The sequence below is a fragment of the Mobula birostris genome, chromosome 3, assembly GCF_030028105.1.
Source record: "Mobula birostris isolate sMobBir1 chromosome 3, sMobBir1.hap1, whole genome shotgun sequence".
NCBI lineage: Eukaryota > Metazoa > Chordata > Chondrichthyes > Myliobatiformes > Myliobatidae > Mobula > Mobula birostris.
Window position 1 is genome coordinate 211,104,277 of NC_092372.1, and position 18,033 is coordinate 211,122,309.

Consider the following 18,033-nt stretch of genomic DNA (forward strand, 5'->3'; position numbering starts at 1 on the left):
TTGAGGAGGTGACCAGGCATATAGATGAGGGTAGTGCAGTGGATGTGATCTATATGCATTTTAGTAAGGAATTTGACAAGGTTCCACACGGTAGGCTTATTCAGAAAGTCAGAAGGCATGGGATCCAGGGAAATTTGGCCAGGTAGATTCAGAATTGGCTTGCCTGCAGAAGGCAGAGGGTCGTGGTGGAGGGAGTACATTCAGATTGGAGGATTGTGACAAGTGGTGTCCCACAAGGATCTGTTCTGGGACCTCTACTTTTCGTGATTTTTATTAACGACCTGGATGTCGGGGTAGAAGGGTGGGTTGGCAAGTTTGCAGACGACACAAAGGTTGGTGGTGTTGTAGATAGTGTAGAGGATTGTCGAAGATTGCAGAGAGACATTGATAGGATGCAGAAGTGGGCTGAGAAGTGGCAGATGGAGTTCGACTCGGAGAAGTGTGAGGTGGTCCACTTTGGAAGGACAAACTCCAAGGCAGAGTACAAAGTAAATGGCAGGATACTTGGTAGTGTGGAGGAGCAGGGGGATCTGGGGGTACATGTCTACAGATCCCTGAAAGTTGTCTCACAGGTAGATAGGGTAGTTAAGAAAGCTTATGCGGTGTTGGCTTTCATAAGTCGAGGGATAGCGTTTAAGAGTCGCGATGTAATGATGCAGCTGTATAAAACTCTGGTTAGGCCACACTCAGAGTACTGTGTCCAGTTCTGGTTGCCTCACTATAGGATGGATGTGGAAGCATTGGAAAGGGTACAGAGGAGATTTACCAGGATGCTGCCTGGTTTAGAGAGTATGCATTATGATCAGAGACTAAGGGAGCTAAGGCTTTACTCTTTGGAGAGAAGAAGGATGAGAGGAGACGTGATAGAGGTGTACAAGATAATAAGAGGAATAGATAGAGTGTATAGCCAGCGCCTCTTCCCCAGGGCACCACTGCTCAATACAAGAGGACATGGCTTTAAGTTAAGGGGTGGGAAGTTCAAGGGGGATATTAGAGGAAGGTTTTTTTTACACTCAGAGAGTGATTGGTCTGTGGAATGCACTGCCTGAGTCAGTGGTGGAGGCAGATACACTGGTGAAATTTAAGAGACTACTAGACAGGTATATGGAGGAATTTAAGGTGGGGGGTTATACGGGAGGCAGGGTTTGAGGGTCAGCACAACATTGTGGGCTGAAGGGCCTGAACTGTGCTGTACTATTCTATGTTCTATGTTCATGTTTTGTTATTGTGAGCTATTCAATAATGTCTTTGGAGATTAATGGCATTCTTGCATCAGTTGTTATTGTTTGGGCTTAAATAAAAGGTGACCTTTGAGCACGGCAGGGCCTGCACTAACTAGAACATTCAAATGCAATTGTCATTTTTTTTATAAACACACGAAAGTCTGTGGATGCTGGGAATCCAAAGCAACACAAAAAATGCTGGAGGAACTGAATAAACAGTTGATGTTTCAAGGGGGTGCTATGGCGCCACAAACCAAGATGGCAGCTTAACGTGGAGGCTCTGTACAACCTGCACTAAACAGCTTTAAAACCCTAAGTTAACAATACCAACTGAACTCTGGCTATGTCAAAAACGACTACAATCAAGGACTGTGATATCTTCACCCAAAAACGCAGCTCCAAAAAATCGAAAATCAACACTCCATCGACGAAGCAAGACGAAGAAGTTTCTAGCAACGTGGCAGAGCTAATGGCGGTGCTAGCTGAATTAAAGTTACTTCGCTCTGAGTTTGGATCCAAGTTGAACAGTATAAATGACCGCCTGGGTAAGATGGCCAGCTCTGTCGTTGCTTTGGAAAACGATATGTTGGAGGTGAAGCGAAATGTTGCTTCTTATACCACATGGATGGCAGAGGCTGAATAGTGACAGCAGAGGAGCGCTTAGAAAAGAACAAGACTGAACTAACCAACGCCATGAAACGAATCACCTACCTGGAATCCAAGACTGAGGACCTGGAGAATCGGAGTCGAAGGAAAAACTTCCAGTGGTTCCGCCTACGGGAGGGCGCGGAAGGAAACCAACCACTGCTAGAGTTCATAGAAAACATGATACTGCGCCTGCTGGAGCTGGACATGGACAGTTCCTTCATCCTAGAAAGAGTTCACCAAACTCTAGCACCACCCAAACCAAACCAGAACAGAGTGGTTCTCGTTCGGTTTCTGAAATTTCAAGATTGGGAGTTTGTTTTCCGCTCTACTAAACAGTGTAATATCACATATGAGGGAAACAAGCTTTTCTTCACTCAGGGCCTCTCAGCTGAGGTCATGCGACAGCGAAATGAGTTTAACACGGTCAGAAGAGTGTTCGTTGAAAAAGGAACTTTCTGCGGCTTTCAACATAATCCATGCAAGATGACAGTACTCCACAATGCAAGAATGCACCTGTTTTCGTCACCAAAAGAGGCGGAAGATTTCCATCGAGGACACGCCTGAGGGGTCTGATTAAGGCAGTGTAGTGAGGTTTGTTTACTTCTATACCCATGAGAATCAGCTGATACTGACTGCTTAACAGGTATAAGCCGACGCTGAGTCCCAGAAGACATCTTTTTTTCCTTCCTTTATTTTTCTTTTACTAGAACTGCCACTTTAGCCTCTTTTATTCTATTCTTGAAAAGATACTGTATTTAAGAGGTTATTTATATCGCCAGAATAGCTTTATTATTTTGCCCATTTTTATTATTTACAACATTTTTGTTGAAACCCTAATTCTACTGAGATGGGACTCCATGGACCTGAATGAACATTTATAATAGGCAATACTGGCATACAGTTCAGTGGCTACTTTGACTTTATTTTTATGCTAAATGGGCTGAGTATATAATGTTCTAAGATATAATAAGGTGCATGGTTGATGGACACAACTAGTTGCCTATGGAGTTAGGTTTGTGTAGTTTAGCTGCTCCTCCATAGAGTGGATCAGCACAAGCTACAGTTCTTTGTTTTGAGTAAGGGAGGGGGAATTCAAGAGTTCAAATGTCTATATGTGTAAATGTATGTGTTTTTTGTTTTTCTATATGTATGTCGTGCACCCAACACAGCAGTATGTTTCTTACTCCTTTTCCAGGTATAATTGACATGTACGATATATGGAACAGACGAGCACTCAGAATATCTTTAATATAAAAGTCACGAGCTGGAATGTTAGGGGACTAAAGAAGTTAACCAAACTGAAACAGGTTATGAATAGGATCAAACAGTTTAAGTCCAAAATATTTTTTCTTCAAGAAACCCATCTGACAGTTTCAGATATTGAACTCGTACAGAATAGATGGCCTGGCCAAGTAATACATGCAACATACAACAACCATGCTAGAGGTGTACTTATTCTTATTCATAGAACGATGCCATTTCAAATTATGAAAATAATCTAAGACTCGGCCGGAATTTACATTAATTAAACCTAGTCAGTATATATGGCCCAAATGAGGACAATCCTAAATATTTTGAAGATTTCTTTCTTCCTTTGTCCACTTTATGAGGCTTTTATATCATTGGAGGAGACTTTAATTGCACTTTAAACCCAGCAATGGATCGCTGTATAGGCTGTGATACCTGTAAGGCACAAACTGGAAAATTACTAAAACAATGCATTGGGGATATAAATCTGGTTGAAGTATGGAGAGAACAAAACCCTGGCAAAATAGAATACTCTTGTTATTCAAGTATATGTAAATCTCGTGATCGTATTGATTATTTTCTTGTCTCAATAGAGCTCTTATCAAAGATTAAAAGTTGCTGGTATGATAGCTTAGTAATAAGTGACCATGCTGCTATTTTATTAAGTATTCATATAGAGAAATTTACTCACAGTCCCCCTAACTGGCGATTTCAGGTGAGATGGCTACAAAACCCAGACTTGGTTAAATTTGTGGGAACTAAAATAGATAGTTATTTTGAGATAAATACAGATCAAACTAGTGCCAGCATGTGATAGGAGGTGTTCAAGGCATATATTAGAGGAGAAATCATCAGTTATACAAGCTCCAAGTCCAAACAACAAAAAAATAGAGATGGAAACTTTGGAAAAACAAATTAAATCTTTAGAGATAGAACTAAATGAAAGGGATGATCCAACAAAACAAAGAGATCTGCTACTTTTGAGAGCCAAATATAATAAATTATCTGCTGATAAAACAGCAAAAAGTTTAATGTGGCTGAAGCAATCTTATTTCGATCAAGGAGAAAAAGCTGGGAAACTTTTGGCATGAAGATTTTAAAAAATACAGTCTGATAGAGCAATTAACAGTATAATAGCCTCTTCAGGAAGCCTGAAAGTAGACCTATTGGAAATTAATAACAGTTTTAAAGAATTTTATGAACACTTATATAGATTAGAATGCCCCCAAGCCTCAGAAGAACAGGACATATTTCTTGATCGGTTTCAATTCCAGACACTGTCAGAAGATGCAAAAAAGGAGTGAGTTAGAGGTTTAACAATTGAAGAGTTATCACAGGCTATCCAAAATACTAACAGTGGTAAAGTGCCAGGGCCTGACGGCCTACCAATCGAATTCTACAAAACATTTCAAGAAAAATTACTAGTCCCACTCTTAAATATGTATGACGAATCTTAGTGGAATGGAACTCTCTCACCCTCTTTAAGACTGGCAGTGATAACGCTGATCTTGAAGCCAGGCAAACCTACAGAATGTACCTCATTTAGACCGATAAGTCTAATTGGATTGGACACAAAAATACTTTGTAAAGCCTTAACAAGAAGATTGGATCCTTGTATCCCACATCTAGTTCATAACGATCAGAACGGTTTTGTGCAAGGATTCCATAATATTAGAAGAGTTCTTAACATAATTCATGAAAACTTTGACGCTAAAGATACAGCAGTATTATCACTGGATGCTCAGTAGGCCTTTGATAGAATAGAATGGCCATATTTATTTAATGTATTGCCTAGATTTGGATTTGGAAGGAACTTCCTGAAATGGATTCAGATTTTATATACAAACTCAATAGCCAGTGTCTTAACAAATAGTATAGTTTCTAAACTAGTCATCTTGGAGCGATCTACTACCCATGGATGCCCTTTGTCGCCATGTTGTTTATACTGGCCATAGAACCCCTGGCTATGGCAATAAGAATGCAGGCAGGCCTGTCGGGCATCCAGCTAGGAGAACAGGAACATAGAATATCCTTATATGCTGATGATGTGATTTTTTTTTTAACAAATTTATCCATCAGTATTCCAAACAATGCAACAAATTGAATTGTTTGGGCAGTTCTCTGTTTATAACATTAATAACTCAGAATCATTAATGCTATTTTTGAACAAAGAAGAAAGACTGAAACCAGTCATAAAAACCCAATTTATAAATGCAAAGGTGTCAAAATTACCCTGCAATTAAAACAATCATCCCAACAAACTCTGACCCACTAGTGGACGAAGTGAAAGAGGCGTTGGATAACCATGCCCTGATTGGCCGTATAAACATAATCAAAATGAATATATTACCAAAATTTCTGTACTGTTTTCAATCACTTCCTCTCCCACTACCAAAATGATTTTTTTTAGTAAATTCATTTGGAATAATAAAAAATCTAGACTGAGACTTAGGCTACTATACTTGCCTTATGAAAGGGGAGGGCTATGGCTCCCGAACCTGAAATGGTATTATTGGTCTGCCCAGTTACATTCTGCAATGTTTTATTTCTCAATGGAGGCCCTTCCAGCCTGGGTGAATATTGAACAGACATCAGTACCAAACCTCCCATTAAAGCTCTACCTATACTCTGCAGACCCAAGAAATCTGAAAAGAACAACCGAGAACCCTTTCCTCAAAAATACTATTGACACCTGGTATAAAGCACATCAGCATATTAAAGATACCCCCCCCCCCCCCATCTCTCGCTTCTCCCCAGTATGGGGCAATGCATACTTCAGGACAGGAAGAGCAGATGGTGGTTTCAGAATCTGGGCAGACACAAGTGTGCAGAAAATAGAGGACCTTTATACGAATGGTAATCTTATTACCTTTGATCAATCGTGTCAGACATACCATATTCCTAAAAAAAAAACACTTTTTTAAATATTTGCATCTGAGACATTTCATATTATCAAATTATAATATATTATCAGCATTTAATATCTGAACCACCACTATCACATCTTGAAAATCTTACACTTCTAAACCTAAAGGGGAGGAGTCAAATTTCTTTATTCTATAGAGCTTTGATGTCATATGATAAAGAGTTCACCATTGACAGGCTCGAGGCATGGAGACCGGATGTTCAAGAGGACGTACAAGAATCTAAGTGGGAAATGGCATGCTTTAAAAGCCCAAAAACAATCAATCAATACAAGAATGAAGCTATTACAATACAAATGGTTAATGAGAACTTACATTACCCTGGTCAAACCAAACCGTTGGACCCCTGACATTCCGGACACTTGTGTTAGATGTTTAGAAGAAAAGGGTACTCTGTTTCACTGTGTATGGGACTGTCCAAAATTTAAAAAATACTGGAAAACAGTTGTTCAGACTATATTTGAGATTGTTGAAGTAAAGGTGCCTCAGCAAGCAAAAATGTGTGTACTAGGTATGTATCCAAAGAACTTTACTGTTAGTCCAAAACAGTCAACTTTAATTGACTTTGGACTCCTACAGGCCAGGAGGATGATAGCTTTATCTTGGAGAAAAATGGATATACCTTCGATACATGTATGGGTGAAGGAGATGGCATCTTGTATTATATTGGAGAGACTGACTTACATAACCAGAGGAAGGGCAGGAGAATTTGAAAATGTGTGGAAACCTTTATTGGAGTTTCTTGGACATCAAGGTGCACAGTCATTTTGAAATAGCTGTGTGTTGTTGAGTGCTTCTACGGTTTTTTCTGATGTGTTTTTATTTTGCTACTTTATTAAATCTGTGAAATGTTATATCTCTTTTCCTTTGATTGTGGAAAAACATGAGGACATGTTTCACTATTTAGCTTAATTATTTCTATTTGTATATGTGAAATATATGTAAAATTCAATAAAAATATAGTTTTAAAAATATAGTTGACATTTCAAGACTGGAAAGGAAGGGGAAAAAGGCCAGAATAAAAAGGGTGAAATCAGGTAGGTGGGAAAGGTAAAGGGCTGGAGAGGAAGGAATCTGATTGGAGAGGACCTGGGGGAGGTGATGGACAGATGAGAAGAGGTAAGAGGCCAGAGTGGGGAACAGAAGAAGAGGGGAGGGGGAGGAAATCACTTTTTACCAGAAGGAATTGTGCCAAGAGGTTGGAGGCTACCTAGATGGAATACAAGGTGTTTTGCCTCCACCCTGAAGATGCCTCATCTTTGCATAAGAGGAGGCCATGGTCTGACATGTCAGAATGAGAATGAGAATTAAAGCATTTGGTCACTGGGAAGTTCCGCTTTGGCATATGGAGCGGAGGCGTTCAATGAAGCGACTTCCCCCAATTTACGACAAGTTTCACCAATGTAGAGGATGCTGCATTGGGAGCACTAGACCCAGAAGATTGGCAGGTGAAGTGTTGTCTCACCTGGAAGGACTGTTTGGGGCTCTGAATGGAGGTGAATGGGCAGGTGTAGCACTTTGGCTGCTGGCAGAAATGAGCACCGGGATTACTGGGGAGAACTGAATGCATAAAGGAATCACGGAGGGACCAATCCTTGTGGAGGGAGGGGTAAAGATATGTTTGGTGGTGGGATCTCTTTAGAGATGGCAAAAGATGTGGAGAACGATGTGTTGGATGCAGAGGCTGATGGGGTGGTAGGTAAGGACAAGAGCTATCACTTTTAAGGCAGAGGGAAGATGCGGTGCGCGCGGATATTCATGAAATGAAAGAGGTGAGGGCGAGGGCAGCATTAATGCTGGAGGAAGTGAAACCTCATCCTTTGAAGGAAGAGGATATCTCTTATGCCCTAGAAAGGAAAGCCGCATCCTGTGGACAGATGCAACGGAGACGAACTGAGAAAAGGGAATAGTGTTTTTACAGGGGAGAGGGTGGGAAGAGGTATAGTCAAGATAACTGTGGGAATCCATAAGTTTATGAAAGATATCGGTCGACAGTTTGTCTCAGGAGATGGAGACACAGATTGTGAAAGTGGAGGGATGTGTCAGAGGATAGATCCAGTGTATTTAAGGGCAGGGTGGAAGTTAGAGGCAAAGTTTATGAAATTGGCGAGCTTAGCTTGGGTGCACGAAGCAGCACCGATGCAGGCGTTAATGTCATGGAAGAAGAGTTGGGGAGTGTTACCAGGGAAGGCTGGAACATGGACCTACCACCCCATCAGCTTCCACATCCAACACGTCATTCTCCGCAACTTCTGCCATCTCCAAAGAGACCCCACCACCAAACGTATCTTTACCACCCCTGCTCCCCCACCACCACCGCAGGAATCGCTCCCTCCATGATTCCCTTGTACATTCAACCCTCCCATTAATCCCGGCATTTATCTCTGCAAGCAGCCGACGAAGAAGCAGTCATAACTGGGTCCCATGTGGGTACCTATGGCTATCCTTCTAGTCTGGAGAAGGTGGGAGGAGCTTGTTGAGGATGAGAACGAGTGTCATTTTTTAATGAACTGATATAATGAAGTAAACTTATCCATAAGCATCTCAAATGACAGGCTTTCAGTGCAATAGCTAAATGCTTCAAATAAAAAATCTGAATTGCTTCAAAAATTAAGGAAGCTGGCCTGTGGCCTCATCAAATCAGTCGATAGTTCCTCGTAATTCATTTCATTTCTGTATGATATAGACTCTGCACTGCTGACAAAGGTTTTTGATTAAGCATCGAGAACTGAAACTGAATTCTCTTTCACGACTGCCACCAGCATATTTTTCATGTAATTGCATCGTACTTTTTTGTCTCCAAAATAGCCTTTTGATTTTAGCTTGTCATGGCCCCTTCTTTACACTGCTGCTCTTAATGGAATATTTAATCGAAGGAAACAACACTGAATCTCTGGCACAGCTGGAGTGTCAGTAATGCCATTAGCTGATTATCATTTGTCCTGTGGCTGATCTCTGAACCCACCCAAATCAACCACTAATCAGTTCTTTTTTTTTTAGTAATTAAACATCCCCTCACATAAACCTATCAGCCCTGTTCACTCACTTGCCAGGCTTCACGGTCAATATTTTTATAGTTTTGACCATAGTGGTGCGAACCTTCTTTTTCGTGGCGTGATGAAATCTATCAAGTGCTTTAGAAGCAGGAAGCAGCACACTGTAGTAACCTCTGTTGTAGTGTCATTGATAAAAATCTATGAGATTAAAATTAAGTTCAAAGTACTTTTATTATCAAAGTATGTATAAATTATACAACATTGAGATTCATCTGCTTGCAGGCAGCCTCAAAGCAAGAAGGCCGAAAGAACCAAATTTAAAAAAGCAACAGCACCTAATGCACAAAGAAGAGGGAAAAACATATCATGCAAACAATAAAAGCAAGCAACAGCATTCTGAACCAAACTGAGTTCATAGACCCAAATTCCGGAGCAGCCAGGGTAGGCCTATACCCTCGGTCTCAGTTCATCATACAGCGGGGCAGATTGCCACAAAGCTCACAGACATGAAGTGCAACAGCAGCCAGAGCAGTCTCAGTCGCAGCGCTGCAGAGAGAGGAGTGAACGTTGTGGAAGAGCAAATGCAATCAGACCGACCCTCGTCTCTGGTTATGACATCCTGCCTTTACAGTCCACCTGCACTGGCATTTAAGTTGTCCAGACACCGGATCACTAGGGCCCAGGCTCTGCTGCAACGATACGCTCTGGGGCTAGACCTCGCTGCCCAGCCTGAAGCCGTTCTTGACCTTTACAAATCGGCTCAGCAGTGATCTGGCGCTCTCCTCTGCCCCGACTCTATCTCTGACTCCAACATCGTTACACTCCGACTTCGCAATGCACCAGTGTGGCTCATTCCTCGAGTCAACTTCGCCTTTGCTTGCCTCTTCATTGTTTGCAGCGATACTTTACCTCAATGTACCTCAGAAAAAGTGTTTATTAATAATGTTTTTAGTTGAATTTATTTTTGAAGTACCAGTAAACTATCGCCCAACTTACTGGCTTCAATTCTGTTCAGCTTTTATTGACTGGGGAAAAATCTTCAGTTTTGAAAAGTTCCACCTGTTTGATTCTGTCGTAGTCTAGGACCCGAGCACATGAACTAGCCTTGCTTCCCTGCTACTCTAGGGGAGCAGATTTTAAAGGAAAGACAAAAGATAAAGGAGAGATGAGGTGAATCTTTATGCATGGAATAGTGTTGATCTCCTCTGCTTTTAGAAAGAAAATTATGATCCAGATGGAGAGAGAGATTGAATTGCTGCAGAATAGCCAGAGTGGACTGTAAAGAACAGTAATGCGATGCTCCTGTTTTAAAGTTGAAGACGATGTGACTAAAATGGCACATTTGTATTGTGATCTATTTCTGTTGCCATCTAAATAGTGATTAGCAAAGCAATTTTTGATTTTTTTTTGTGAATGACTAAATTGAGCAGGAATTAACAAAGAAATTGTGGACTGGCAAATGGTGTTGTGACGTTCATTACTCTAAACTAGGATCAGCAGTGAGTAGAATAGGCAGGGAAAATGATTCTCTATTGATTCCCATGTTGATGCTGTGCTCAAATAATACAGGAGAGGTTATCGTCTCAGTTAATGAAGAGAATCCAGAGCCATAGATGTACCGGATGTGAAACTGTTGGCTCCTGTTTTCAGTCACTGCTTAGATTTATTAGAATTTGGCAAACTACACTGAATTTGATTTCTTTAACTCTACAGATGATATCTGTCACTGGATTTATGCACAGCGACCGAGATGATTTAAAGCTAATGGGCTATTTAGCAGGAGCCAAGTACACGGGCTACCTCTGCCGAAGCAATACTGTCCTCATCTGCAAAGAGTAAGTTCTTGAGTCCCAATTTAAATGTGCAGCAATTAAAATAAAGTTAGAGGCTTCTTAAGAAAAAATAATGACTTCTCATGGACTGTTGCCAAGCATGTACAGTATTTCGTTGACTTACAATGTGTTTAGACTTGTGCTCCAATCAAATGAGGTGAGCAATTATCACTGCATTATGCGGTCTATTTACGGAGGGTATAGAGGTCACACAGATTGAATGTTAGATTTGCTCTGTCTGAAGGCCTAATCCATCATCTGAGTGGAAATAATTTACAGAGGTAAATAGGTTACTAATGTTCCTGCTGCACTGCAATGATTGATAGCTAGAGCTACCATAATTACAGGTCATCGTAGGAGCCTGTGTTTTCAAAGGCTGTGTCGTGATTCTCTGGTGTTCAGAGGCTGCAGAGTTTATGAAGTGAGTAATCAGCGTATATGAAATCACTGGAAAGCTGGTCAAAGTTGCAGAGTTAGTAGAGCAGTGTAATTAAAACAGAAACTACAGGGAATACTCGACAGGTCAGACAGTATCCATAGGGAGAGAAGTGAGGTGAACATTTCTGCTTGAACCCGTCATTGTATTTTTCCATTTCCACAGATGCTGCCCAAATTGAGCGATTCTGTTTTAGTGTCAGATGTTCAGCATCTGCATATTGATTTTAGTTTCTGGAGAAGAGCCTATTTTGCCACTAGAATATAAAGGTCAAAATGCAAATCTAGTCCATTTTCTCAGTGGAACTGAAGTCCTGCATTCTAGTACTTTAGTTTACTGAGGAGCTTGATGGTTGTTTTTTCTCCCACAGGTGTTGCATGACCTACTGAGTTCCTCCAACACATTGTTGCTCCAGGTCCCAACATCTACAGCCTCCTTTGTTTCACAAAAAAAAAATTAGTCTTGTTTGAGAAGTTATTTTTGGAATCAGAGTGGCAAAGCAAAGGAGGAAGCCATAAGTACCTGTGCTGGCACTTGGAAAGTTATCCTGTTAGACTCACTCCTTGCTCCTTACCCAACAATTTTATAAAAAATTCCATTCAAATATTTACCTATTGAATATATTACAACCCCTTATGCTTTGTGTTTAAAAATAGAACAGTTATATTGCTCTTTTTTTATGCCAATTACCTGGTTACTGACCCACAAAGTTGTTTCTCTTATTTACTTCCTTCCAACCATTTATCACTTTGAATGCTGTTAAATCTGCTCTGTTCAAGACAAAAAGAACGGTGCCAAAGTGTCCATTTTCTCATTGTAACTGAAGTCCTGCATTTCTGGTACTGCACGGTTATTGCGGAACATAGAGAACATAGAATAGTACAGCACAGTACAGGCCCTTCGGCCCACAATGTGCCGACCCTTAAACCCTGCCTCTCATATAACCACCCCCCAGCTTAAATTCCTCCATATACCTGTCTACTCGTCTCTTAAACTTCACTAGTGTATCTGCCTCCACCACTGACTCAGGCAGTGCATTCCACGCACCAACCACTTTCTGAGTAAAAAGCCTTCCTCTAATATCCCCCTTGAACTTCCCACCCCTTACCTTAAAGCCATATTCTCTTGTATTGAGCAGTGGTGCCCTGGGAAAGAGGCGCTGGCTGTCCGCTTTATCTATTCCTCTTAATATCTTGTGTACCTCTATCATGTCTCCTCTCATCCTCCTTCTCTCCAAAGAGTAAAGCCCTAGCTCCCTTAATCTCTGATCATTATGCACACTCTCTAAACCAGGCAGCATCCTGGTAAATCTCCTCTGTACGCTTTCCAATGCTTCCGCATCCGTCCTATAGTGAGGCGACCAGAACTGGACACAGTACTCCAAGTGTGGCTTAACCAGAGTTTTATAGAGCTGCATCATTACCTCGCGACTCTTAAACGCTATCCCTCGACTTATGAAAGCTAACAACCCATAAGTTTTCTTAACTACTCTATCTACCTGTGAGGCAACTTTCAGGGATCTGTGGACATGTACCCCCAGATCCCTCTGCTCCTCCACACTACCAAGTATCCTGCCATTTACTTTGTACTCTGCCTTGGAGTTTGCCCTTCCAAAGTGTACCACCTCACACTTCTCCGGGTTGAACTCCATCTGCCACTTCTCAGCCCACTTCTGCATCCTATCAATGTCTCTGTAATCTTCGACAATCCTCTACACTACCCACAACACCACCAACCTTTGTGTTGTCTGCAAACTTGCCAACCCACCCTTCTACCCCCACATCCAGGTCGTTAATAAAAATCACGAAAAGTAGAGGTCCCAGAACCGATCCTTGTGGGACACCATTAGTCACAACCCTCCAATCCGAATGTACTCCCTCCATCACAACCCTCTGCTTTCTGCAGGCAAGCCAATTCTGAATCTACCTGGCCAAACTTCCCTGGATTCCATGCCTTCTGACTTTCTGAATAAGCCTATCGTGTGGAACCTTGTCAAATGCCTTTACTAAAATCCATGTAGATCACATCCACTGCACTACCCTCATCTATATGCCTGGTCACCACCTCAAAGAACTCTATCAAGCTTGTTAGACACGATCTGCCCTTCGCAAAGCAATGTTGACTGTCCCTGATCAAACCATGATTCTCTAAATGCCCATAGATCTCAACATTTGCCTCGCTCCAATCCTCTGGTACCATTTCTGTGGACAACGAGGACATAAAGATCCTAGCCAGAGGCTCAGCAATCTCTTCCCTCACCTCGTGGAGCAGCCTGGGGAATATACCGTCAGGCCCTGGGGACTTATCCGTCCTAATGTATTTTAACAACTCCAACACCTCCTCTCCCTTAATATCAACATGCTCCAGAACATCAACCTCACTTATATTGTCCTCACTGTCATCAAGTTCCCTCTCATTGGTGAATACCAAAGAGAAGTATTCATTGAGGACCTCGCTCACTTCCACAGCCTCCAGGCACACCTTACCACCTTTATCTCTAATTGGTCCTACCTTCACTCCTGTCATCCTTTTGTTCTTCACATAATTGAAGAATGCCTTGGCGTTTTCCTTTACTGTACTCACCAATGCCTTCTTATGCCTCCTTCTCACTCTCCTCAACCCCTTCTTAAGCTCCTTTCTTGCTACCCTATATTCCTCAATAGACCCATCTGATCCTTGCTTCCTAAACCTCATGTATGCTGCCTTCTTCCACCTGACTAGATTTTCCACCTCACTTGTCACCCATGGTTACTTCACCCTACTATTCTTTATCTTCCTCACCGGGGCAAATTTATCCCCATCATTCCGCAAGAGATCTCTGAACATTGACCGCATGTCCATGGTACATTTCCCTGCAAAAACATCATCCAAATTCACACCCGCAAGGTCCAGCCTTATAGCCTCATTATTTGCCCTTCCTCAATTACAAATTTTCCTGTCCTCTCTGATTCTATCCTTTTCCATGATAATGTTAAAGGCCAGGGAGCGGTGGTCACTGTCCTCCAGATGCTCACTGAGAGATCTGTGACCTGACCCGGTTCGTTACCTAATACTAGATATAGTATGGCATTCCCCCTAGTCGGCCTGTCAACATACTGTGACAGGAATATGTTCTGGACACACTTAACAAACTCTACCCCGTCTAAGCCATTGGAACTAATCAGGTGCCAATCAATGTTAGGGATGTTAAAGTCACCCATGATAACAACCCTGTTATTTTTGCACCTTTCTAAAATCTGCCTCCCAATCTGCTCCTCGGTATCTCTGCTGCAACCAGGGGGCCTATAGAATACCCCCAATAGACTACTCACTGAAAAGAGGATCCTGCTATATTACCCACCCTTTCTGTAGCTGTAATAGTATCCCTGACCAGTAATGCCACCCCTCCTCCCCTTTCCCCCCTCCCTATCCCTTTTATAGCACTGAAATCCAGGAATATTGAGAATCCATTCCTGCCCTGGTGTCAGCCAAGTCTCTGTAATGGCCACATCATCATAATTCCATGTATGTATCCAAATTTTCAGTTCATCACCTTTGTTCCTGATGCTTCTTGCATTGAAGTATATGCACGTTAGCCCTTCCACCGTACTACCTTTGCACCCCTTATTCTGCTTCTCTTTCCTCAAAGCCTCTTTATATGTTAGATCTGGCTTTACTCCATGCACTATACTTGCAGTTCTCGCATGACCTTTATCCTCCTCCATCTCACTATCTGCTCTAACACTCTGGTTCCCCTCCCCCTGCAAATCTAGTTTAAACCCCCCGGAGCAACACTAGCGAACCTTCCCACAAGGATGTTAGTCCCCCTCCAGTTCAGGTGCAAACCGTCCAGTCGGAACAGGTCCCATCTTCCCTGGAACAAGGCCCAATTGTCCAGAAACATGAAACCCTCCCTCCTGCACCAACTCCTTAGCCACGTATTTAGCTGCATTATCTTCCTATTTCTAGCCTCACTCGCACGTGGCACAGGTAGCAATCCTGAGATTGCAACCCTAGAGGTCCTGTCCAACTTTGCACCTAACTCCCTAAACTCTCTTTGCAGGACCTCCTCCTTCTTCCTATCCACGTCATTGGTCCCTACATGGACCACGACATCTGGCTGCTCACCCTCTCTCTTGAGAATACTGAGAACTCGATCCGAGTTATCGTGGACCCTGGCACCAGGGAGGCAACAGACCATCCGGGATTCTCGATCTCTTCCAAAGTACCTCATATCTGTCCCTCTAACTATCGAATCCCCTATCACTACTGCTCTCCTCTTTTTCCTCCTTCCCTTCTGAGCTGAGGGTCCAGTCTCGGTGCCAGAGATACAACCACCGCAACTTGTCCCTGGTAGGTCATCCCCACCAACGGTATCTGAAACAGTATACATATTATTGATGGGAACGGCCACAGAGGTGCTCTGCTCATTCTGTCTATTCCCCTTCCCTCTCCTGACAGTCACCCAGCTACCTGTCTCCTGACTTTTAGAGGTGACTATCTCCCTGATACTCCTGTCTATTTCTGCCTCTGCCTCCCGAATGATCCGAAGTTCATCCAGCTCCAGGTCCAGTTCCCTAACGTGGTTTGTCAGAAGCTGCAGCTGGATGCACCTTTTACAGGTATAGTCATCAGGGACGATTGTGCCCACCCTGACTTCCCACATACTGCAAATGGAGCACTTGACTGTCCTAACTGCTGCCTCCATTACCTACTTCTAACTTAATTAGATTAATTAAAGGAACTTACCCAGCCTTACCTCACTGGGAGCAAGCTCGTCCTCAGCCTCTGCTCATCGAAGCCTCTTGAGCCAAAGCCTTCCTACTCGGTCTCCCACTACTCTGTCGCCCGCTCCGTTAATCAGCTCGCTCTTTAAACTCTCCAGCTGTCTCACAGGCCAACCTTCATGCGCTTGTGCAGTCGTGCCCCATTCAAACTGCCGAAGAAATGACCTTCCCGTTCTCAATCAGCTAGCTTTTTAAACTCTCCCGCTGTCTCACAGGCTGACCTTCACGCGCTTGCGCAGTCGTGCCCCGTTCAAGCTGCTGAAGAAATGACCTCAAGGACCTTGATTGCTTTACTGAATGTGCATTACATATGTTTAGATTAGCAGGCCTTTGTGGCAAAGCTTATTACTTATAGCTAGCATTTTTGGTGGTAATTGCTAACATATTTTGAGTGCTAATTTTAATCCACAGAGGGGATGTTTTTTTGATAGGTTTCATTTCATTGCCAGACTCATGGCTGATTCTGCAATGTTTTAGTGGTTGGAATTTTAAAAACAGCAAAGTGAAATGGGACACAAATTTTGGAATTATGTATTTAATCCTTTTTTTCTAGCCTGTTTGAAGCAATTGATAATGCTAACATTTTGATCCATTTCTTTCCATCAAAAATCTTGCTAATGATAATTTTGATTAGCTTATATTGTAGTTTTCAGAGAGGCTCGCAGGTGTTTGTGGAGGGAGGAATACTAGGATTAATGTCCCATATTTTAATCAAAGAAGCATCTTGGAAGAGAAAGAGAAGTGGAGAGGTTTAAGATGCAGTTACAGAATTTGCGGACCAAAGAGCTGCAAATGTAGTTGCCCCTCGTGGCAAAAATGAGGAATGTGGCAGAAGGAAAAATTGGAAGGCAAAGAGTTTTTAGGGTTAATAAAAAGTTGTGACATTTGGAGGGGTTTGAGTACAAGGATGAGTGTTATCCACTTACTCATGTTGCTAGATCACAAGTCTGTGAGCACTGGGATGATGGTAAATTGGTTTATTATGACACATACAGTGGCATGCAGACGTTTGGGCACCCCGGTCAAAATTTCTGTTACTGTGAATAGTTAAGTGAGTAGAAAATGAACTGATTTCCAAAAGTCATAAAGTTAAAGATGAAACATCCTTTTCAATATTTTAAGCAAGATTAGTGTATTATTTTTGTTTTGTACAATTTTAAAGTGAAAAAAAGGAAAGGAGCACCATGCAAAAGTTAGGGCACCCCAAGAGATTTGAGCTCTCAGATAACTTTTACCAAGGTCTCAGACCTTAATTAGCTTGTTAGGGCTATGGCTTGTTCATAGTCATTGTTAGGAGAGGTCAGGTGATGCAAATTTCAAAGCTTTATAAATACCCTGACTCCTCAAACCTTGTCCCAACAATCAGCAGCCATGGGCTCCTCTAAGCAGCTGCCTAGCATTCTGAAAATTAAAATAAATGATGCCCACAAATCAGGAGAAGATAGCAAAGCGTTTTCAGGTAGCCGTTTCCTCAGTTTGTAATGTAATTAAGAAATGGCAGTTAACAGGAACGGTGGAGGTCAAGTTGAGGTCCGGAAGACCAAGAAAACCTTCCCAGGGAAGTGCTCGTAGGATTGCTGGAAAGACAAGTCAAAACCCCCGTTTGACTGCAAAAGACCTCCAGGAAGATTTTGCAGACTCTGGAGTGGTGGTGCACTGTTCTACTGCGCAGCAACACCTGCACAAATATGACCTTCGTGGAAGAGTCATCAGAAGAAAACCTTTCCTGTGTCCTCACCACAAAATTCAGTGTCAGAAGTTTACAAAGGAACATCTAAACAAGCCTGATGCATTTTAAAAAGAAATCCTGTGGATTGATGAAGTTAAAATAGAACTTTTTGGCCGCAATGAGCAAAGGTATGTTTGGAGAAAAAAGGGTGCAGAATTTCATGAAAAGAACCCCTCTCCAACTGTTCAGAATGGGGGTGGATCGATTATGCTTTGGGCTTGTGTTGCAGCC

The 18,033-nt window shown here is 42.2% G+C and overlaps 1 protein-coding gene across 2 annotated transcripts in view; it reads left to right on the forward strand.

The window, feature by feature from the left end:
- The window catches only part of paxip1 (PAX interacting (with transcription-activation domain) protein 1), a 140,593-nt gene that overhangs the window by 85,479 nt on the left and 37,081 nt on the right, over window positions 1–18,033 (forward strand). For both annotated transcript variants that reach the window (XM_072254061.1, XM_072254062.1), the window contains exon 11: window positions 10,753–10,874. In XM_072254061.1, coding sequence (XP_072110162.1) covers window positions 10,753–10,874 — 122 coding nt within the window. The remainder of the gene's footprint in view (window positions 1–10,752; window positions 10,875–18,033) is intronic.